This window comes from Galleria mellonella, unplaced genomic scaffold (genome assembly GCF_026898425.1).
Source record: "Galleria mellonella isolate WM207_F2 unplaced genomic scaffold, CSIRO_AGI_GalMel_v1 utg33, whole genome shotgun sequence".
In the NCBI taxonomy this organism is placed as follows: domain Eukaryota; kingdom Metazoa; phylum Arthropoda; class Insecta; order Lepidoptera; family Pyralidae; genus Galleria; species Galleria mellonella.
In genome coordinates this window covers 11,192,131-11,217,877 of record NW_026442079.1, presented here as the reverse complement: position 1 = coordinate 11,217,877, position 25,747 = coordinate 11,192,131, and the positions used below count along the sequence as shown (strand labels likewise).

The 25,747-nt window shown below is 32.4% G+C and overlaps 1 protein-coding gene across 18 annotated transcripts in view; it reads left to right on the top strand.

The window, feature by feature from the left end:
- Positions 1-25,747, top strand: part of LOC113519612 (coiled-coil domain-containing protein AGAP005037) — a 282,821-nt gene that overhangs the window by 115,395 nt on the left and 141,679 nt on the right. For 17 of the 18 annotated variants that reach the window (XR_004224036.2, XR_004224037.2, XM_052896596.1 and 14 more), the window contains exons 4-6: positions 8,280-8,425; positions 12,934-13,038; positions 20,747-20,918. Coding sequence is in view for 16 of the 18 variants with exons in the window: in XM_052896596.1 (XP_052752556.1) it covers positions 8,280-8,425; positions 12,934-13,038; positions 20,747-20,918 (423 nt within the window). In the remaining 2 variants the exon portion in view is untranslated. The remainder of the gene's footprint in view (positions 1-8,279; positions 8,426-12,933; positions 13,039-20,746; positions 20,919-25,747) is intronic. The other variant, XM_031911381.2, reaches the window with a different exon arrangement.

The window sequence follows — 25,747 nt, the reverse complement described above, 5'->3', positions numbered from 1 at the left end:
AACCATAAAGATAACCCTGTATTTGTTAATAAAGTTTTATTATTAGTTCAGTTTATTATTATTATTTTAAACGATTTAATAATATGCAAAATATTATTAGTATGTTTGAGTCAGTTCTGGTAATTAAATTTGAACCAGTTTCCGTTATCAAGACCACCGCGTTTGAACTCTTTAGTTTGATCTCGTTGAGTTGTCTAACAATGATTAGGGTCCGGTGACCGAGTCTAATGTTGTCACAACATCTACGCAATGCCAGCTATATATATATATATATATATATATATATATATATATATATATATATTTGTTTTATTACATTTTTATATATAATTATTATTAGGTACCTTAAGATTACTTACAATAGAGACCATTATTAAAATCTTTAATAACAAGAAATTAAAAAAAATATACGAGTATTATAATGATAAATGGCCGTATGGTCCCGGCATAGAATAGGCCACCCCTTCCTTTCCCGTGGATGTCGTAAGAGACGACTACAGAAGAGCGAGGCATAGACAACAGTGTCCATCTTAAAACATATCTAAAGCCTAATTGCAGTTGCCAATCCGCTTGCCAAGCATGGAAACTATTGACAAAACTTCCCCTATGGGGAAGGCTTATGTTCAGCAGCGGACAGTTAACGGCTGAAATGATGATGACGAATCGATAAATGCCAGTCACATAGTAATGAAAAAAGGAATTTAATTGTATTGCGGGTATGTTTATTCTATGTAGGTATAACACTATATAACAGAATAATGTTTACATAATTGATATGATTCCATATTCTTATCACAGACCAAGTAATAATAATAATATAATAATGAAGCCTTTTATTTATTTCCATATTTCTAATATATTTACAGTATTGTTAGTATCTAATCTATTTATAATTTTTCTTAATAACTAATTGTTAGTGTAATTCGTTTATTCTTGGATATGGACCCCTCTTTGGGTGAAGGCCTCCTCCATCTTTCTCCACAACTTTCTGTTTCTGCCTATCATAAACCAGTCTTTTCCTGTATATTCTTTTATATCATCAGTCCACCGTCTTATTGGTCTGCCAACATTTCTTATTGGTCTGGGTTAAAAGAGCAACACGCAAGTTTCTTGCTCGTTCTTCTTGTGATGAGACAGCTTTCCGAACGAGCGGTAGATTAAAAAAAATGTAATGACTTTTCAAAAGTGCTTCAATGTAAGTTTATTTGAATAAATGATTTCTATTCTATTCTATTCTATTCTATTCTGCCAACATTTCTATTACCTCGTAGTCCTGTCCATTTCGTACTTTGAAACGTCCATGTATTATCAGTAAATCGTGAGATGTGACCAGCCCATTGCCATTTTATACGTACAGACCAAGTAATCACTACATATTTATTTTCTTATTATGTATACAGAGTAAACATATCTTGACTGATCAGTTTCATTAAATAAAATAAAAACAATAATTGAATTAAAATATTTAAACATATTTTAAATTGATTTTATAAAAAAAATAATGAAGCGTCGATTAATTTGTACTTTTTTTTTCTGTACTTCTGTGTATATGTTGCATCGATTTGGACTGCAAATGATAAAGTTTATAAAAAAAACAAAACCGCAATTTATTTTTAAATAGCTTACCGCAACCGAAATATTCAATAATACGTTGGAAATACCAATTATGAGTATGAAAGCTGTATATTGAATTAAAAGATAATCGTGACTTCAATAATATAACAAAAAGGAAGCTAACCCTTTAAATGAGCATAAAACTGCTATTTTTTTTTTATGGGTGATAATGGTATGGTAACCCCGCCTGCGCTAACGGTATACGCTTGCGGAGCACCAGTGAAGGGTGATAGATGAGAATGAAAACAGGCCAGTTAGCCCATCATGATGAATTCATCAGGAATTAACCATGATAGTTTCCAGGGAGAACCGCGACCTGGTTGGATATATTGCTAACAATAGAATTCTCAGTCTCCATTACTAACAATCTCTTTCCCCCCAAATCTGCTATTTACAACGTAAGTTAGTAGGAATGTTTGTTTCTTAGTGCTTTCTGTAATCACTTCACTAAAGTTGAACATGAAGTGATTGTGCTTGAAATAACAATTATTAAAATATTTTCATTTGTACTTTGCGTTAATATAGAAAATAAACTGCAATATATTAGAGGAATAGAGGAATGGAACACAGTATAAATAATCAGAACAAAGAGTCGTCACTGCTATTGTATCGACGGTAGATACTGGAAAATGGATCTATGCAAACACCTAGAAATATCAACACAGTAAAATAAACGAGCAATTTATAGTGTTGTAGAACTATATTCACAGTGCTGTACAATTTCTATATTTGACATATAGATATCGATAGGTATCATAAGATAAGCCATATTCAAACTGAAATGCCAGTTACGGTTTGATCTCAATGTGGTAAAGTATTATTACGTAAGTAACGATGTCAGTATTTATACTATCTGCAAAATCTAGTTCCATTTCAACCACAATCAATCCTAGTCCTTCTGCCAACCAAACCAAGAGTGAACCGTGATTGGATTTTGAATTTAGTCTTACTTTGTAGAATAAAATCATAAGTCAACTGGTTGCATAGATTTCACACAAACTTTTTTTTTATTTCTAGTGACGCGAGGCTAGTGGTTATAACATAATATTTTTTTATCGTTTTTGGAGTTTGAATTTAGCCTTATTTTGTAGAATAAAACCATAAGTCAATTGGTTGCATAGATTTCATACAATTTTTTTTTTAATTTCTAGTGCCGCATGGCCAGTGGTAATAACATAATTTTTTTTTATCGTTTTAAATCGTCTATTTTTTTAAGTTTAAAATTGTGTACACACACAAACTTCTTGTTTTTGAAAGATCGACAATTTGCTCTGAAGATGCTTTAAATCGAAAATGCACTATTATTCTACTCTAAGGGCTAAAAATCAATTCCGTATGAAGCAAAAACGTGTTATTGTTAACTCTTTGTTGCTTATAGCACTGGTAAACATTACCATGTCTATACACGTAAGTGTTTAGAATAAAGGCCATTGACACTTTCTGAAAATATTGATTCATAATCAGTTAGTAAAATTTTAGTAACTGCATACTAAAAGTTTAGCTACTGTGGTTACTACTAAGCTCTTTAACTTGTGACTTAAAATACCTAAATAAATTCAGTTAAATATATTTACTTTATATCCTATGAGTTACTTCTTCGTCCGTCGATCGATCATCGATCGTTCGATCTGTCAACTTATTTGTCATTTTAAATACAAAAAAAAAACAATTCGGCTTTTTAAATAATGTTCAGTACGGTACTAGTTTGTGAATATTAGTAACAAATACCATTAGCGTCACAGTATATTCTATGATATGGATAACATACATATAATATAAACTTAAATAGATGGCGCTGTTCATGTTTATAGACGCGGCGATTACCATGACCGTCAAATCACTTGACATTCTAAAGGACATGAAAGAGCCAATTTATCTAATTCGTTGAACTAACCGAATTTTTTCAGCGATAACAAAATCATGTCTAATAAAATGTAATACAAACATGTAATTCATATTCCATTTTAAATTGTATGCTTTACCAACTAAGTAATGATATACTGCGTAATTCAAACAGCTCAGGGCGATGATCCTAATGGAAACAACCTCGAGACAATTAGTCAGGACGTCAGCTCCTATTAGACTGGATATAAAATTTAAATTGGGTTATATTAAGTACGGAACCGTTATGACGATATTTTTTTTTATACAGCGGAACAATTTGACATATGGAGTTGTAATTATTCAATTAAATTGAGCACAGGGAAAATATATATACTTACCTGTCCCGATTTTGGACAGCGAGTAACGTGGACTGTTTTTTTTTTTCTTATTTTTTATACTACAAATAGAAGGCCAGGTCCGTACTACAGTATCGATCTTGGTTTACTCTCGCTCCGCTCTCGGTATGAACAGTTCGAGATTGATCGGAACTGGACTGGATTGTAGCGTGAATACACACATTGTGTCTTAGGGAATATTTTGCCAAATCGAGATCGGACCGAGAGCGGAGCGAGACCGAGATAGTTTTAGTGGGGATTCAGTATTAGATAGGTGGTAAAATAAATTATATAAAATATAGCCCTTATATAATTATATAAAATAAGGATGATATTTTAGCTCTCTATAGATTTTTTGGAACCAATTAAATATTTTTTGAATTTATTCATTAGATATAAAAAATTAGAACTCTATTTTTATAATATTAGTTTAGATAATTATCTATTATAATAGTTATTTGCGTGGGTACTTTTGTGCCTCCTCTCTCTGCAGCTATGTAGTAATTTTTTAAGTGTGACTTTTCTCTTACACTAATAATAATAATAATATATATATATATATATATATATATATATATATATATATATATATATATAATCTTTATCATTATATCAGCCATTAATTGACCACTGCTAAATATAGACCTCTTTCTATGGGGAGCTTTGCTAAGTCTTTTCTTACTAAAGTCTGTTCCGATAAAACTTAATCAAAAAATAATCAATTTTTGTACAAATTATCACAGAAACACTCTTTAAATATAATGAGTAACAAATCGAAGTCTTCAATCAATTAATTAACTTTTAACTTGTATTACTCTTGGACATCAACAAACTGTCTTCAGGACGGGCCAATTATTCGTTTACTTACATTTCCCTTAAGTTTTATTTATCATATCAACTTTTAACTCTCCACTACTGAACATAAGCCTCTTCTTTGGAGGGTTTTGCCAGTAGTTGCCACAATTAAAATTAGCAACCGCAGTTAGCTGCGCCCTCCCTTAGTCGCCTCTTAAGACACCCATGAGAAAGGAAAGGGGGGCCTATTCTATGCAGTGACCACACGAGACCGCATATTAAAACGCCATAATAAAAACATATTGTGTCATGATAAAGAAAACTGTTGTATTTTTTAAAAAAGATATATTCAGTAACATAATCTCAAAATGTTTAGTAAAAGGTGTTTGTTAACTGTTATCATTATAGGGATCATAATCAATCAGCATGCTCACATTTTGAAGAGCTTTTTGAAGTATTCAAAATTAGTAAGAATTTTGTTTAAAGCAGAGCAAAATCTTTTTGTTGTTTAAGTTAAACTGTAAATGTTTTAAGTATATTACATTAATATTTTTTCGTAGTTACCTCACATTCTTTAGTAACCTTCTAGTCATTCTTTCTGTGTAAATCGACCTAATCCTATGTTCTACGTATTGTTCTTTTCTCGTACTTTGTTCTTTTATTGTAATCCCCCATTTTACTTAGCAAACGCTCCTTTCAGCACAGAAACAAAGAGCGACTTACAACTATTACGTATTGTATGCTGCATATTATTTGCTTAGCTGGAGTTAAGCAAATATGTGCAACTTGATTATAAAAGTTAGAAGTTAAATTAACTTTTCATTCGAGATTGAAACAGACGGATATATTATACATATATCCGTTATTAAATATATCTATAATATTAAACAACTAAATAAATCAATTTGTCTTTACGCAATTCAATAATGTTTAACTATAAAAAAATACAGTACAAGAGACAGGAATTAATGTTAGTTTAAATATTGTATTACGATTGAACCAGATCGATATTATATTTTTTTTAAATGTTTTCCGTATATATATATGGCCTGGAATTATGCTAGCTAAAAGAGAATGCATAAAATAATTAGTTGCACCGAGAAGAGGAATATCTTAAATGAAAAAATAAATAAAAAAATATAGTAAAAAGGTAAATTGCTTTGAGGGCAACGTTCTTTATTATGACAAAAGCAGATTAATCTCAGCGTTGTAGGTATTTCACAGATTCGTACAAAGCGGTTTCCGTCATCCTTCCGATCCTAATGCAATTCGCTAAGAAATAGAACGCTCCTTCTGAGTATATATTCCTGGGCATTCAATCTAAGACTTAAGTCTATGGTGAATAGTTATTTGTTAGACACGCGAATGCCAGACCTTACCATCAGGTGAGGTAAGATCAAACGCGAACTAATCTTGTACTAAAAGAATCAAATTCAAATTCAAATTCAAAAATCATTTATTCATGTAGGACATTTTAGCCGCTTATGAACGTCAAATTTGTACATTATAATTTTATATTTACCCTACCGTCCAGTTCGGTATATAGATCCAATTGAGAAGAACTGGCAAGAAACTCAATTGAATTACTTTTTTTTTAAAGCCAGTTTATTTACAATGTATATTTATATAGGTGTCTATGTCTAACATTAAATGAAAATTCAGTGCATGAACAACTATTGCCATGCACACTCGTCATTCAAGTAATCGTTTAGTGAGTAATAGGCTTTGCTCAGTAAATATGATTTAACAGATGTTTTGAATTTATTTAAGGGTAATTCCAACATATCCTTTGGTATCTTATTGTAAATTTTTATACCTATTCCCATAAAAGACCTATTAACTTTTTCTAAACGATACTTGGGGACAGCAAGTTTGTCTTTAAATCTAGTATTAATATTATGAATATTGCTGTTTTTTGGAAATAAGTCAAGATTTTTATGAACATATAGAATATTTGAATATATAAATTGAGAAGCAACGGTGAGAATATTTGCCTCTTTGAATTTCTCTCTTAATGAGTCACGACTCTTCATACAGTAGATCGCTCGAACGGCACGTTTTTGTAATATGAATATATTCTTAATATCTGCCGCTTTTCCCCATAGTAATATTCCATAAGAGAGTAAACTATGAAAATAACTAAAATAGACTAATCTAGCAGTATCAGTATCAGTGTACTGTCTAACTTTACGCACGGCAAAAGCTGCTGAACTTAGTTTCGCTGCAAGGCTTTGAATTTGTGCACCCCATTGTGTTTTACTATCTAGTGTGATTCCTAGAAAGACAGTAGATTCTATAAATTCGAGAGATTCGTCATTTAATTTAATATTGCAATTAGTATTAAAACTTTTAGATAGAGAGAAATTAACACATTTTGTTTTTTTAGCGTTTAACATAAGATTGTTAGTTGTAAACCAGTGCAGGAGACGCCGCAAAGCACTATTTACATCGTCATAATTATTAGTCATTCTATTAACTTTAAAAATCAATGAAGTATCGTCTGCAAACAATACTATGCCGCATCTATCCTGCATGGCATATGGGAGATCATTAATGTAAACTAGGAATAAAAATGGACCGAGAATAGATCCTTGAGGTACACCCATTTGTACAAGTGACCCGTCAGACGTAGCGTTGCTAATCTTCACTTTCTGTATTCTATCAGATAGATAAGATTTTATTAAATTTAAAGCATTGTCTTTGACGCCATAAAAAGCAAGTTTTTTTAGCAATGTATTATGATCAACGCAATCAAAAGCCTTAGAAAGGTCACAAAAAACACCTATCACATCCATTTTAGTTTCCCATGCAGCAAATACGTGTCTAAGCAACTCTGAACCTGCGTCTGTAGTTGAACGACCTTTGGAAAAACCGAATTGACTATTGTGGATTAAATTATTTAAATTGAAATAACTGACAAGTTGCATAAGGATTATTTTTTCAAAAATTTTACTGAGTGCTGGGAGTATGGATATAGGTCTATAATTTATTGGGTCACTCCTATCTCCAGATTTAAAAAGCGGTATGATTTTACTAATTTTCATTATGTTAGGAAATTTACCTTCATCTATACATTTATTGAAAATAAAAGCAAGAGAGGGCGCAATAATTTCCATTATACTATCCAGTATTTTAACAGATATACCCCATAGATCCTCTGTTTTTTTATTATTAAGTTGTTTGAATATTTTCATTATTTCTACTGATGATGTATGTCTAAAGTTAAATACAGCTGATGACTTGCTAACATTGTCTGTTAGTAAAGTTTCAGCAGCAGACGGGGAAGATTTTAGAGCCTGTGTCGTAATTAATGGAATATTAGTAAAATAAGATTCGAATGTATGCGCGACCTCTGTGTCGGAATTTACCAATTTGTTATTAATATTTAAAGCTATTTTGCTATTTTGAAAATGAACTTTTCCAGTTTCGCTATTTATTACTTTCCAAGTGGCTTTTATTTTATCTTTAGATTTAGTTATTATTTTACCTAAATAGAGAGACTTAGCTGTATGACAAACCTTTTTAAATATTTTCGAATAAGATTTTACATGTTCATGAAATAAGGGATCGGATATATAGCTTCCTCTGTCTATTCTACCTGAGATTGTAGTTGTAAGCATAATTTTAATTGTCTAAATACTTTGTTATCAGGGGGATTGTCTGACGGTGAGGCGAGCCGTGGGCCAACTCGTGGGCGCACGTCGCGTCGCGACGATCCGCGTCGCCACACCTTGGCTGGGAACCATCTGTACGTCCACCCACACCATCCCGGACAGATTAACTCCATTGAGATGGAGGTAAGTTATTATTGCTACGTTTCAGTAAGTTACGATACCAACACTTACATTTTGACCTTACAATGTAATTGTCAAACCTAATTATCGAAAAGATTTTTGGTACAAGTTGAAATAAAAAACAAGCTGACTGTCCACCTGTAGTTTAGTACTCGCTCTTGAGGATCCTTAGGCAGTTCACTATTTAACTTGAAACATAGCCTTGCAAGCAAAGCAGCTTTACAGTAGAAATATTGCTAATAAGTGGAACGGAAGTACCTAGGAAAATTTTCCTAGAAAGTCTTCTATTACTTCAGCATCGATACTTCGGAAAAAGTCAAAATACAAGTATTATTTTCTCCGTAGTCCCGAGTCTTACGTTGGCTTGTTAGCTTTCTAACGACAATCCGTTTATTTTTTTATTTTACTAGCTTTTACCTGCGACTTTGTGTGACCGGGATAAAAAGAAGCCTATATTCGATCTCTATCTCATATAGTGCGTACCAAATTTCATAGTGATTGGTTACGCCATCAAGACGTTAAGAGGTAATAAACAAACTCACTAACAATTTAAATAATTCTAGTTTTAAAACATGCGACCTCTATAGCAAATTTGGTCACTACCTATTTGTAGTAATATTTCAGAACGTAAATTTTACCCAAAACATATGTCTATTAATGTTCGAATAGATTTGTACAGATCACCATAAATGTAGCGAATCAAAAAGTTATATTTTAGTAAGCGTAGCAATTCGTTCAACTACTAGTCAAAACATTGCCGGGATGAAGAAATAAATTAAGTAAAGAAACACTTTTATTCATGTTTAATTTATTATTTCAATCGTATTTAACCGGGTTATCTTCAAAGGTTTATTTACAAACATACTGTACATTCCGTATGAAATGTTTATCCAATATGAATTCAAAGCTCACCAATTGTGAATCATCACGATCGCGAGTGAACGTGTAGGGAATAATAAATTTTTAAGGTAGATAAAAAAAAAGTATTAAAATTAAATAATACATTTTTCATTCTATTTATAAAAATGATTATCGATTATTCAAAAAGTGGAAGCAGAAGTTGAGTTTTCCTCCAAGAGATTCGTAGAATTTTTTTATCTAATCATATTTTTAGTAATTACTTTAATAATATTTTATCCATGATAAAAACATACATACAATAATACTGTATTAGACAAATAAAAATATCCATGAATCATTTAAAAATACCTTTTATTTCGTTTTCTCATAAAAGAAATTCTTATGTAAAGGAAATTTAATGAACTTACTATAGTCGAATGCTTGAGTACCTGTCCCATTCGTGTTTCAACCGTAAAGTGTGTTTGCATGGCTAGTTTCGGTTTGAAGGGGGGGGGGGGGTATGGCGTCAATTTACTAGGTACAGAGGAATAACACCTGAGTCCTCAGGAATGGCAACGCATGGGGGGTATCATGGGCGAAACTGTATACTCTGTTATGTCCATGGTACCGCTCATGTCTATAGGCGACGGTTACCACTTTCCATCAGGTGGGCCGTCAGCTTGTTAGCCATTCTAAGTTGTATAAAAAAAATATTTAAAATTTCCAACAACTGTTAATAAAAATAAAAAGTATAAAAGTGAAGAAATGTGAGTATATATCTCGGAAAATACTTTATTTTACCTTAGATATAAAATTTAATATTTTACCTCGAGCGACGTAGGTACATTGAATACTGACCACAACATAAAGCGCGAGGCGACTTATACCCTTTTCCGATAATTTCATTAATTATTTTGCTCTCTCCTGATAATATAATCTACATGAGGAGTTCATTGTTATGAAGTAAAAACAACTTCATTTTAAGGTTTGGTTTAATATGAGATTAGTTTAGAACTTAGTTAACTAAGGTGGTATAGTTTTCTTCATGATCAGCCGTTAACTGTCCACTGCTGAACAATGCCTTCCCTATAAGGAGAGTTTTGCCAGTAGTTTGCCACGCTTGGCAGGCGGATTCGCAACCTCAGTTAGGACTTTGTTTGTATTTTTTAAGAGAAACGCTGATGTCCTCCATCATGAGTTCCCTTATTGGCTTTCATAATCAGGTAGCATATCTTATCTATTTGTACTTTAAAGCACTGTAAGTACTGTGCTTATTTTTAGTCTATTAATTATCAGTCTAAAAAGTAAATTAGCCATCCAGTGTATAATGGAAGGGCATGATACAATTTTATTCTTAGAAGTGGTAACTCATGATAAATATATTTTTAGACTCAGAGTTGTCTGAAATAAATAAATAAATAAAACTATAGTGTGAAAACATAATAATTACATAATTTTAAGTATTTTAACAATAAAACTGATTTATTCTTTCTGAAAAAGACATGAAGTAAAAAACGATAAAAAATTAAGACCCTTTTACTGACATGAAAGTTTTATATGCCATTGTAATACATTTAATGTTTCTTTATGAAAAATTTTTAGTTTAACTAGTAAAACATATACTTAATCAGTTTTGAAAAAATTTAATGCACCATACATGTGCATATAAAATCAGAACATGGCTCGGTAGTAATGGGACCAACTCAGGAATATACATTTTCGAGTACATAATATTGAAACGTTTTTAATTTCACAACTTTTAAAATACACGTCTACGAAATAAGATAAATTTTAATCGACCGACGATTTTAATGTTTATAACATAATTGAATGTATCAGACTAGATAAGATACATTTAAACCACTCTCTATAGACTTAAAGAATGTAGATCTGAGTAAGCAGTGAAGATTGCAATGTAAGAGTAAGATACAATATTCCGTCAGAGATCGTTTGCAGATTACAAATTTCTTAGAAACTTAGCAGGTCGCTATTTAATCTACCTTCTATTGCTAATTTATCTTGCTACTGTAAAATGTACTATATAAGATACAACTTAAAGCGCAAATTCCTTTAAAGACCACGATTTTGTCACAAAATTCTGAATGGACCAACGATCTCTTTGTATTGTATTATATTCAAAGGAGACTGCTATATTTCTACGTTCAAGTCACTCTCTAAAGACTTGAAAGATAAATAATTGAATAGGGAATGTATACCTAATATTGCAGTGCAGATAATCGTCTGTAAAATTGTCTGTGAGTCACAGATATAAGCTTTTCATTTTGTCAAAGATTTTCATATTTTATATTTTCAAAACTATATTATTTTTATATTATAATATAAAAAAGCAATGTTATCCTGAATAACTAAACCGAGAACGCTGTATAAGAATAAAATTAACTAAAATAAACATTTTTAAATTTACCTACTGTTTTAAAGTGATTATATATATAAATGTACAAAAATTTTACACTGATCATATTAAATACTAATATATAATGATTGACTGGTAGAGAATGCCATCAGGCATTAAGTTCGCCCTGTAGACATATTGTAATGTATGCAAAAGTATAAAAAATGAATAAATAAATAAGTAAATAAATAAATATAATATGTGTTTTCCCCGAAGTAAATGAATTTGTATCGTTACTTTTTACTAATATACTTGTTACTGTTTACAAAATAAATCTCTAATTAGATATGGGAGATATTTAAGAAAAATTTGTATAAGTATGCTAAATAAGAGCAATAGAAGAAAAAAACAATAAGATTTAAAAAAAAATCTATTTGTCTGTTTATTCCGGCATTATACAAAAATTACTGCACAAAATTATTGTATTCAGTGTACTTTTGAAAATCTAAATTAAAAACTGAAGTATGTTTTATCTTGATATGTAATCTAGAAGTGATTTATTTCATTGGTTTTCCTATTTCGGAAGTCTCTTTTGATTATTGAAATTATTTTCTGATCTCAAGAATGTTGTGGATAAACCATAACATAAAGTCTCTAACTGGTGTATATGTATGAACCACTCTGGTTAATACTGAACTATATTTTCTTGAATTATATTATAAATAAAAATAATACTATTTATTATATTATGTCACGGTAGTTTGTTTGTTTATTATAGATAAACTCAAAAACTACTCAAATAAATTTAAAAATTCTTTCACCTATACGTAGCTACATTCAGCGAATAACATAGGCTATATATTATTTATTTATAAAAATTAGTTTCCTACGAAAATTACAATAATGTAACCCAAATTATCAAAAAAAATATTTAATTAAACCTAATATAAAATAGTACCTAATTTATCTGAATCGCTAGGAAATAATATTTTGAACATTTAGATAACAATTAAGTTTATGTTCCACTAAAAAAAAAAAAAAAACCGATTTCAGTTATAGCAAAACCAGTTATTTTATTTAAAAACTAAATTACTGATTTTAAATTATAAATATTATTAGAAAAAAAAAAACTCTATTAGGATCGCATTTACACGTATTAATTATTATATGTATACTAATTTTATTTTATGTTATTTAAATTTTCTTCACTTTTGTTTCCTTTTATTCTTTCTTGTTTTCTTTTGTTTTTTTTTTGTTTACTTTCATTCAACCTGATCTGATTACTTTTGTTCAATTCTTTTCTTGTATTTATCCTCAGCAATACGGACCTGTCCAGAGAGCAATGAATGTGCCAGAATACGCGGTCGTTACAAAGTACAGAGAATCGAAGCCAACCCGGATCCTAGATCCCCGATCGAGAAAGGTATGAGATCAAGCACTTACGATCTCACAAATCATCTCATTAAGATATTTACTAACCTGTTGGTGTATATGTTATTAATGTTGCTTTTATATGTCACTGAGGTGTACGGATTCTAACAGTTATTGTAATGTAGAAAATAATTTTCATTTTTGAAATTTCTCATGATGATACTAATAAGCGAAATACTAAACAGACTCATGAATATAGCAGAAAATACTACAAGGCTTGGTGGTTGGTTGGTTGGTTGGCCATGGTTTTCTTCACGCTTTGCTATTTTAAGGACTAAATTATTGCGTCATATCCGGTCATTTTACTGGCATATCCTACCCCTTAAACCGACGGGTTATAGTAGCGGGGTGAAAGGAATTGTTAGTAACGGGTCTAACAATATCAGGTCGACCTCCACGCGGTTCCCTCTAGAAACTCTCCCTCATAATGGGCCATCTGAACTGCATTCATCGTCACTTATCGTCTCTTACTTGTTTCCCGCCTGTGTATACCAATAGTGCAAACGGGGTTACCATTCCATCTACATCCATTAAAACAACAGCGCTTTAAACCGAAACATAGCCATACAAACACATTTGTGCTCACATGGCTGTGTTGTATGATAAAAAAAGTATTGGACTCCCATACAGACTACTTTTGTATAAAGTTTCAGTATATTGATCCGTAGAAGATAAAAACATTTAAAGAAAAAAAACGCAACCCCGCATTCGATACGTCCTATATAATCGTAATAAATACATAGGTTAAAAATTGTACCTTCCGATCCAAATAAATTGGAAAAGGTAAGGCAAGAATGATTTATTATTTATTTTAATTTATCTTTTTTCTATGTAACTTAGAATGGCAAACAAACTGACGGCCCTCCTGATAGAATGTGGACATAACAGAGTATACTGTTTCGTCCTTGATACACCCCATGCTTGCCTTTTCTGAGGACTTAGGTGTTATTCCTCTGTACCCTGTAAATTCACTGCCATATTCCACGCTTTAAACCGAAACATAGCCATGCAAACATAACTGCTTCACAGTAGAAACACAAATGGGGCAGAGGTGCCCAAGGAAACGACTTTTGTACAGTCTACTGGTCTCTATCTGTTTCATTTCTTTAATTCTCTAAACTAACATCTAATACTACATAAAAAGCTGTGTATTTTAACAATTTGCATTATCATATCGTAATATTTGACTAACAAATATAAACAGGCCCACTAACAATATGTTTTTATGTTAGAATAACGCTGTAAATCCTACTAAATAACAAGTAACAATATATTCTGTGGTCGCCTTTGTGTCGGTATTAAAATCCCTCATGCAAATATCGGCCTGAAAATTGTATTTGCAACTTCTCAAGTAATGTCTATTACATTACTTGTGAAGACGAGGGTTTAATAGTTCAGCAACTATTTAATAGTGAATATGAAATTGGGTTTTGTTTAGCTTTTAGCGACTTTCAAAATATAAGGCTCTCGACTCGTCTGTATTTTTTTGTAACTATGTTTTGCAATTCATAGAGTTCACTTTCATAGTCATCATGATCTTCATCTGCATGCCCTTATTCCGATTATTTGTTGTTGTCGTAATATATTTTCGGTGTTTACTTCTGTATTAGCTTATATAAAATCCTTTTGAGATATTTTAGTGTGCAGATAAAAACGGGTTGCTGCAAAATAAAATCTACTCTTACACACACAAGTCCGAGTTCTAAATTCAAATATTTTTAAAATTACTATGCTTCTTCATTTTTTTTTTAATATTGTGGAATCATGAACAAAGGTAAATTCTACTTGTCTTCTCTTTCAAATTTAGGGACTTAGTATATTGTTTCTGATATGTGAGATTTCATTCATTAACATTTTAATAAAGATTATTTGCAATTTAAGCATTGCTGTTATATCTAATAGGTAAGAAAATAAAAATAAAAATATATAAAAAGTAATTGAGAAGGAAAATCCGGAAAAAAATATTTCAGAGCAAAATAGGGGAATAAGCAATAAAATTATTCGAAGAGTTCGGGTAATGTTAAGGTAATGCTGAATCAACTGAGTATCCCTAAAGATCAGACTATCTTATCTCAATCAAACGTTTGATGTTTTCAGCAGGTAAATGTAAGATTGCCTTTATGTTGGAATTAGTTGAACTCGGGGCTTCGTTCAAACTTCTATCATAATATAGTACAGCATTTTTCCACACTTTTATTATTTTATTTCCATCAACTAGTATCGTCGTGTGATCCCGTCCCATGAGTGTCGTAAAAGGCGATTAAGGGAACTTAATGGTAAAGCGATGAGCAACAGGGTGCTTCCTAAAATATCACTAAAAATCAAATTACGGTTGCCAACCCGCCTGCCAATCGTAGCAACTATTGGCAAACCCCCTCTTATTGGGAGAGGTCTATGTTTAGCAAGCAGTAAACAATTAACGGTTATAAAGGTAATGATGACTCATATTGTAATTTAGAAGCAACATTCTAATTGACGATTGGGTTAAAAAAAAATAACGAATTGACTTTTCGTATGATCTCTAAAAAGGGAAGGAATTTTTAAGCACACTAAATTTAAAATGTAAAATGTAATTGATTACCTTACATTAGCTTAACAAATAAAGAAAATTTAATTACAAACAGTTCAATTGTTTTTGACTAAGGCTAACATTTTAAATGTTAGCCTTGGCCAAAAAAAATTACTACTAAAAATACTGCAAACTTTTAAAAATCATTTTCAATCCAATATCGCGTGTACAGTACACCAATAAATTATGTTCCCAAATATATTTAATGTAGAGTTCTGATTTCATTAAGATTTTATTTTATGTAAAGATTATAATTATAATTTTGAATACTGTATTGTTTTTTATACAAACATGCTGTCGGTCCGTCTGAGAGAAAATTGCAACAATCGCCTATAGACATGTACAGTATCATAGATTTAACTGAGTATACGTTTTTATCCACAATACTCCTTATACGTTGCCATTTCTGACGACTATAATTTCATTGCTATATTGCACTTCAAACCAAAATACAGCCACACAAACACATCAACATTAATGCGACAGAAATACTCAAGCTAACGAAACTTTTGTACAAAGTCTCACTCTGGTACTTTTGAACTTGGAAAGCTACTGATAGAGAGAGAAGTAAGACTTTAAGGCATTGCTTGTTCAGGATGCGCTTTGCATGTACTTAAGATATCGTCATGTTTCGATTCTAACATACTTCAGAGTTTGAAACTCCAGTGCAAGCAAATATTCAGGTTGTGTAGCAAATCTTACATGCTGTGCAAGTAGTTAGATTTATATATTTATGTTCTAAAATATTTTTTCTCGTTTAACTTTTAATTTTTTTCTAACTTCATACACACCTATTATACAAATATTTTATTCTCAGTGTTATGTGAATGGAAAATGTGATAAACCATTAAAAGGATTCGGCAACGGAATTGATTTAATTATTAAAATATATAAATTTGTTACTTTGTTCAACGAATTCAAACTTTCCACACTAGTGAATATGTTTGGACATTGTATAGCTATCTCTTATTAACAGACGAAAGTAAATTAAATACCATTTCGTATTATAGCTTCAAGAGGCCTCAGGATTAAGGTTGCCAGTATCATAATCCTCTTATGAGAAGACTTATCAAAATATATCGATGTTTCGTATATAGTATGGGGCCTTTAGACAAGTGGCAAGCGAACTCGTTGATGTAGTCGACATCGCTAGCGAGTCCATGAGATAGAATGAGATAGCAACGCCGGGTGACTCATTCCAACTCACGGACTCGCTAGCGATGTCAATTCCATCGACGAATTCGCTTGCCACTCGTCTAGAGGCTCTGGTATCTCTATAGCTACTACCTTCTTAGTGTTAAAACTGAATGCCAGATATGGGAGAGCGGGGCATGATGTTACAAGGGTAAATAGTTACACGCATTTTTATTAGAATTTTGTACCCTTTGGTGTATAATGTTAGACCTAATCGGTTCCTTATAACATCGCGCTTTACTTTTTATTACCAAAAGTGTAACAAATGGCCCTGAACCAAGACCAAACCAAGTTGTTTAATTGACTCTTTTAATTAATTTGCTCGTTATGAGAAAATAACGAAAATTTCAATATTTTTTTATTAATATTTTATTAGCTGAATAGATATTTTATCAACAAAAATAATCAAATGTATAAATTATATGATAGGCCTTTCCATTTTGACAATTATGAAAAAATTTAACAACGTGTCCTACTCTCGCCTACTAATGAATAAATAACAGAATTAGCACGTGTATGTTCGTTGTTGAATAAAAATAATTCTTTAAGTATCCAACTATTTATTATAATTGTCAAAGAGTATTAATATTGTTTAAGGTTTTGATATTTGTACGTCTGTTGTTTAAATACACATAAACGACTAGATGAATTTGCATATCCTTACTATACTGAGTCTTGTGAGCAAAGCTGCGAGAAACAGTAATCTGATAGAGTGAAGAATATTTATTTTTCAATAGCTATTAAAGAAATATTTTTGTATTGTTTAATGTTATTTCTGGTAAATTTTAATAAATAAAATAAAAAGGAAAGGTTTGAATTTTTTTTGTAATGGATAAACTAAAAATTCTTAACCTATGTTAATAATACTTTTATCCATAGAAAGCAACATTATCAGAGATTAATATGAACTGTATTTGATAAAAAAAAAAAACATAAATCTAGAGTAAATTGCCAGATGCCAGATTGCCAATGCCAATTGTAATTACCAGATATTTCTGGTAATTACTAGAGGATCTGCTTCTAACCAGATTTGAATGATATTCAATACATAGATGTACCATATCACTGAATAACATAATAGGAATACAATTTCCAAAACAATTCACAGCTCTCAACTGTATTTCAATATACACATTACGATATCTTTGCCGATGACGACGATTATTTTTGTTTTAGACAAGGCCTGCTTCATACTGGTCCAATACTAATTACAATTGGAATCTATTTAAAAAAAGTCCTCAATACGGAATTATTTTCGTAAATAATATGCATAGATTACCTATTCTATCATCGTCATCATATCAGCCGCCACCTGTCCACTGCTGTAGACAGACTTCTTCCTCAGGGAAGTTTGCCAGCAGTTGCCACACTTGACAGGCGGGTTGGCAACCGCAATTAGGCTTTGGTGATGTTTTAAGAAGGACGCTGCTGCCTATCCCTCGACCTTTAAATCCCTTAGTCTCCTCTTACGATACCCATGAGAAATGAAAACGTGGCCCATTCTATGCCGGGACCATACGGCCAATACTATAACTGTTATAATTAAAATATTTATAAATCGAGAAATATAATTTGCGAATAAATCTAGACTGGCCATATAGGATAAAATAATAACATAAAATAATTACAACCGCCTATTTAATTTTCATTTCGCCTTACGATTGACTGGTAGAGAATGCCGTTAGGTGTTAAGTCCGCCATATATAATTGTGCATTAAAGTTTAAATAGATAAGACAATATCATCATCTCAGCCATAGACAATAGATTTTAATATGATAACTACCGGTTTAACTTACATGTAATTTGGTCGAGAAAGCCCGACTAGTTTCGGCACCATTCGGGACCCTTAATCTTAAGGGGCTTTGATGCGAATGCTCGCAGGCTTTCTCGGCCATATTATACGAGTATGCAAGTTAAAAGTTAAAGTTGGTTGGTTATTCTATTAAAATATAATATGTACTAATAAAACTTTTAACAATAAAATATAAATAAATAAATATAGTTACAAGATTTTTATAGTTCGTTTACTAACTAACATAAAAACACATGGTAACCCTATTTATGACTATTGGTGAGATGTGTTTCTCAATGTCGATATCCGTTGACGTAACCGCCGAAAGCGTGTATTGAGTTATCGGCTCACATATGAGTTTATTTGTGTAGCTCGTCCCTTTGTCGGAACTATGCTCAAAATATTTTATAAGTATCGATACTAAAAATATTAATAATTGAGTTTGTTAAATTTTTTTTTTATATCACAAAAGTAAAGGCAAATATACAAACTATATGATAAGCGATTCCTTACCTTTCTTCAAATATATAATTCTTTATCCCCATATAACCGTAACAAGATCTATCTATTAGAATCTAGATGCAAAGCATCTAGTATGAAATGAGAAAGCTGAAGTTTCGCTTAATATTACATGCTAGCTGTATTCCGTGGCTTTGCCTGCTATAAAGTACCAGTATGCAAAATTAGAAAATAACCTACCCGTATACCAAATTTAATTAAAATCCGTACAGCAGTTTTTACACGAAAGAGTTACTATACATACATCTGCTATAAGAGATAAGCTATTTTAGTAGAAATTTAATTGGGTCGATCAATTCAGGCTTTCTATATGGTTTGACTAAATTCTATTTGAGATATATCATATCTATAAGCTTCACTATAAACACAATTGATTGAACGGATAATTCGAGTTCTGTGCCAATTACCGGTTCAGTCAAATTCGTTATCTAATTATTAACCAATACAAAGATCGATCTAGTATCGTTTGGATTCGTAATTCAAGAGTTAGATCCCTTGGACTTTTCCGATAAATTAATATTAATGATGGATTCGAAGCGATTACGTTGCGCAAGCTATTTGACATTTTAATTGCAAAGCGGAATATTATCCAAACTCATTCTAGCTTTTTATTAACACGAAAAGAATACAATGTTTAAAACAGTTTTTGTACTTTGTCTTCATATATTTATAGTATGGCGTCATACATTAAACGAAGGCGCTCTTTCTTTTGTGTTCTAAGACGGATTAGTTTTAAACATTCCTTTTTCAAAACTATTTTTTCCTTTTTTAAATAGAATCAAATTCAGTTCTCATCATTCGTAGAAATTTTAAATCCAACGAGTATTAGTGAAATTGAATTCTCTAAGAGATTTACGTGACGTATTGCATTCATGAGAAAATCGTTTTATTACGCGACTAACTGAAAGGGTGAATAAAGTTTTACTTCAAGTATATTTATACAAATATGAATACACAATTATACAAATGTATGTATACGTCTTTGATGCAGTACGTAGTTGAATACTGTGAGACTTTTCTTAATTTAAAATTTAAAAGCTAAAGAATTATTTTTACCAGTAACCCAGTAGATGTTTCGAACGTGGCAAAGACTTTGGATCACTGGTTATTCCTTAAACTGTATTCGTATGATGACAGTATGATGTAAAGTTAGCAGGTCTAATTTTCCAAAAAATTACGGAATATAACAAACGGAATATATTTAGATCGTATTCAAAATTCTCTGTCTGTTATGTACTTATTTAGGGTGTCCTGTAGTGTACTTTACTTGCTATTTTTATTAGTTTGTTTGCCTTAAAACTAGCAAACCGAATTAAAAGGAGTTCCTTATAACCGATTCTCCTAAAAACTTGCATTAAATTTTTGTTCCAGTGACAACATAATATTCAATATTGTCATATTTTCAAAATGGACGTCGTTACAAGATGGCCAATGGTATAGGATTTTTCAACTTTACTAATCTAATAATATAATAAAATAATATCTTTCACATAACCATAAACCCCAGAGTCGATGGTTTACATAAGCTTCTTTTTAAAAATGTTGTTAAACATATTTGGTTGGTTTTGGTTTTAAACATACAAAGTTTTTGTACATTAGAAATCTCACTGGTGTTTTCTTTACAGCCACCCTTACCACGGGGATACCCACCACCGACAAATGCCATGCTGTTCGACGATGACCCTGGCATCATGTCGGAGGTGGAGACAGCATCTACTGGCTTCCGTCGCGGGGGGAAACAGAGATCGTCGCTACCAGTTGTGCGAACACCGAGTAAGACACTCGAGAGACCTTTGGGTAAGTTTTATTTTTGTAATAGTTTATGAAAATAACCACTCCCCAACTTGTTAGTGGATTTGAATTATTATAGTTAATTCCGCTGTCATTAGTATGCGTCCGATTGCCAACACTCGAAGACTGAGCACTATTATTATTACGAGAAGTTCTACAACCTTCCATATTGCCATTAATCTCCGACCGGTATTCAGTTCACGCACATTTTGTGAAACACATTTAACCGTTCGGTGCCCAAACTGCGACCTATTCCAAGCAGTGATCTATTAACTTGCCTAAAGATGCTTCGTTTAGAGAGGCGAATACCAAAATAAATAAAATAATTCTAATTAACTAACAAATGATTTCCGCAAAATAACACCTAGTTCACTAAAATATTTACTCCCCAATTATTAGTAGATGGGTAGTGGGGTCCAAGTATGAAGATAGCCAAGATAAGATGCATGGGCGGGTAACCAGTTTAGAACAATAAGTGCGAATGAAAGCAGGTCAGTTGACTATATCGTGACGAATTCAACAAGAATGAACCACGATAGTTTCCTGAGGGAGCTGCATGGAGATCAACCTAAAAGGGTTGCGTTAACAATTAGGTGATTTATCAATATATCCATTATGGGTATTAGCAATAAACCCATTATTAAACGGGGAAACCTGTCCCGTGCCTAATAATTCCTTCCCTTCGCCATTCCAACAAAAGGCGTTCAGCTTGCGATCATTACTTTGATCGCCTGCGTATACATTTATTCACGTTCCGTTTGAAAACCCGGGGATTGTAGATTTAAGGATTGTTAATTTTTAATGAACGAAAATAGAATGATACCTCGCCCGCTCTATTGGTACGTCGATGGAGCACCACTGAGCGATAATAGACGAAGATCGAGTCATTAGCAATTAATAAATATACAAATTACTTCCTTATTGCACGCCACGTATTAACATAAATGTGCACTCGTATATTACGAAGGATATATGGATTACCTTATATTTTACCCTTAATACCTCATATTACATTACATAATGCGCATAGTAATGTTACATTACATTACATAGCGTATGTTGGGGTTTCATAATATAAGCGGTTCATGCCACGAGGTGAATTGCCAACGTATTTTTTTCACATCGGGGCAATTCACACTTTTCGAATCGTATAATTTATTTTTTAATTATTTTTCATAGACAATGGGATAAAGTAATAAATGTCGAATACTATTCCAAATTTGAACACTACACCTCTGTGACTTGTCAATTTTTTTTTATTTTATCGACTGATTTATAAATTTCAGTCAAAGAATAGAAAAGAAATTCCACTGCTGCTGTTTTCAAACGAATGTCTTAATTTAATTTGAATATACCTAAATGATCAAATCACGTAAAAATAAAAGTAAATATTAATATAAACCCACGGTGAATTATTAACATAAAATGTTATTTCATCGTATTTAGTTATTTTTCAATATTTAAATAGAGCGCCAACCCTATCATTTTAAATAAGAAATTATTAGATATTTTCGTCTGTAGCGAGCTGCTTTTCTTTGCTCTGAATGCATCGTTGGTTGCAATCGCCCTTCAAAATGTGGTTTATTTTTGTAAACCCGATTCTCTGACGTCACTGACTGTCAGTAACCTCGTCCCCCTAAGGGGTCACTCGTACACAAATTGATATGACAAGTTAAAGGTGAGTGCTTTATTAAATTTGTATATTTGCAATTACACAAATTAGAAGAACTATTGAGGTCAGAGGAGAGAAAATGTTGAGGCAAATGATATGCCACGATGAACTTATGAACATTATAATACAAGGTAAGATAGAAGAAAGAAGAGGAAAGGGAAAAAGTCGGTGTTGTGTCGTATCAAGAGGTGAAGAGACTCGCTGGAAATCGTGACAAGAGCGGCAGCTCTTAAATAGGAATAAATGAAAGAATTTATAATTAATTATTCGCCTTGCAACAGCGTCTTTTTTAAAACACTACCAAAGCTTAACTGCGGTTGCCAACCCGCCTGTAACGCTAGCAACTACTGTAAAAGCCTCTCCAATAGGTAGAGGTGTGTAATCAGTAGTGGGCATTAAAAGGTTCATATGGTATGGTATATTCGCCTTCTATGACGGGATTCTGATATAGGTATGCTCGGCGAAATGTGAAATGACTAGGCCTCTAACTCGAAAGAAAGGGATTATTAGTAATAGAGTGTAACAATATATCCTATTAAATCGACCTCCACGCGGTTTTCTCAAAAAACTATTGTGGGTAATTCTTGTTTAATGCGTCAGGATGGACCAACTTACCTGCTTTCATCTTCACTTATTAACCCACACTGAAGCCCCGCCAGTGTATACCACTAAAAATCTCTTTGATTATCCTATTAGTTACTAGTACGTTTATTATCTATTTAAAAAAAAAAAATCATCGTCATTTGTATATTATTGCTATTATATTGATAATTTTTATTACATGTTTAGTATTTTTCATTGATTGTACGTATCCTAATAGATGCTCTAGAGATGTGGTCTTGGCGGCGAATGCTGCAAATATCTCTACCTACCAAATTAACTATGCTATTCTGAACGAACTAAAATTCAGAAATAAATTATCGTCGATATGGATTTCTCTAGTACATCGGCCATATCATATGAAATGAAAACTGTATGGAGCCTCTAATTGTCCAAGATTCAGAACAAGGCAAACGTTCTCAAAGTAGATCATCAGCGCGATGAGCTCATGCTCGACCTTATCAAAATGATCACACAACAATCCATTGTGGAATGCTCTCGATCGGCCGTGATCAGATATAAATAAGAACGATCCTCAGTCGTGAAAGAGAGCTCATCGTCAGTTCACCTTGGTCATGAAAATAATTTTTTTATACCACTGAGGTGGCAAACAAGCATACGGCTAACCTGATGGTAAGCGGTTACCGTAGCCTATGAACGCCTGCAATACCAGAGGTATACGCGCGCGTTGCCGCCCCTTAAGAAACCTCTTTACCTCCCTTTTGAAGAACCCCATGCTGTAGTCTCTTGGGAAAACCTCGGCAGGGAGCTCATTCCATAACCTGAGTGTTCGTGGGACAAAACATCTCTGAAACCGCGTTGTACGCGGCCATTTAGACTGTAAGGTATGAGGGTGAACACCCTGTCGATGGCGAGCCGTACGATGATACAAAGTGGCTGCAGGCATCATATTGAATAATTCCCCTGAGCACAATCCGTTGTATAAGTGGTAGAACACGCAGAGTGAGGCAAAATCTCTCCTAATACTTAAGGGTTCGATACTGCTTGCAAGCCTGGGATCTCGACAATTTTCATAGCTCGTCGTTGTACTGAGTCGAAGGGTTCAAACTGGTATCTTGATGCTCCCGCCCATAATTGACAGCAATACTCTTTATGGGGCCGGATTTGCGATTTGTAAAGCATTAATCGCTGATCCGGCATGAAGTAATGCTTCGCTCTATTGAGCACATCGAGTTTTTTGGATGCCAGCAAATATGGCCAATCTGTTCATCAAAGTGTACAAGTAAAGAAAGACAATACCACCGACTTAACGACAAAACTAAAAGAAAACATCTCTCTTTATCTTACCTTACTAGTTCTACTGGAACTTCATTTAATTCGATTATTTTTCAATTGATTTCTGAATTTAATAAAGTTAATAAATCCGGGATAATTACAATTTTTTTTCTTATAATAATTACGGGGAAAAATGACGAAACGATAAAACAGAAATGTAAAACTTATTATAAACATACGACTAATATTCAAGTATCGCAAGTACTCGAATATTGTATTCGAGTACCGTGTATCTGAATTCTGTCAATTAGTCCCCGAATGTCTGAGATCCTCTTAGGTATTCGAGTTAGTACACGAGTAAGCTTGATTAAGCATATCACTACCTCTTACAACATCCTGAATTAAAAAAAAAACTGGTGATATGTTGTACTTTCACTCGATTACCAAAGAGAAGCTTTTAATTAACTGAAAACTACCGTTTATGTATTTCACATGCATACGTATCAAGGGCTCTTATCTCTCTAACAAATTCGTTTCAAAATTCCGATTGCATTTAACATTCCATCTCAACGGCAGATGAATTTATGAAATCCTATTACACCATCTGCCAAACATTGGATTATCAATTGTCTAAAAACAAACATGCTCATGACTCTTAATATCGAATGAGGTGGTCAGAAGCCCTTATCAGCTGTTAACATTGTGAAATATGTAATACTCAATATACCCACATTTTGCCGAACATAATTAGAATGCAACGTGGCAAAGACGGATTTATCGTTGGTTTATTTTCCCTCACTAGATAGTTAAAAATTAACTTTAGTACACTCTGAAATTCTGAAACTCTAAATTTCTCTGTTTCAGCTCTGAACTAACGTCCTTTGTTAGACTAGATCACAATGTGCTCAAATATCTATTTTCTCGGCATCCAATGGACTTATGATATCCTATTCTAATTAATGTTAGCGCTCCTTATATTATCTCTGACATATATTCACGAATAAAAAAAGTAATTCAATTGAGTTTCTTGCCAGTTCTTCTCAATTGGATCTATATACCGAACTGGACGGTAGGGTAAATATAAAATTATAATGTAAAAATTTGACGTTCATAAGCGGCTAAAATGTCCTACATGAATAAATGATTTTTGAATTTGAATTGAATTTGAATATCCCTGACTTATATAACCTGTATTAAATCGTCAACATTGCCATCCAACCTATCTTCTGTCTACGTAAATTTGACTGCATTTCCATGCACATGCCACGGACTAATTGGCACGATATACGTCAACTCTCAACACTATTCTTTTTACCACATACATACA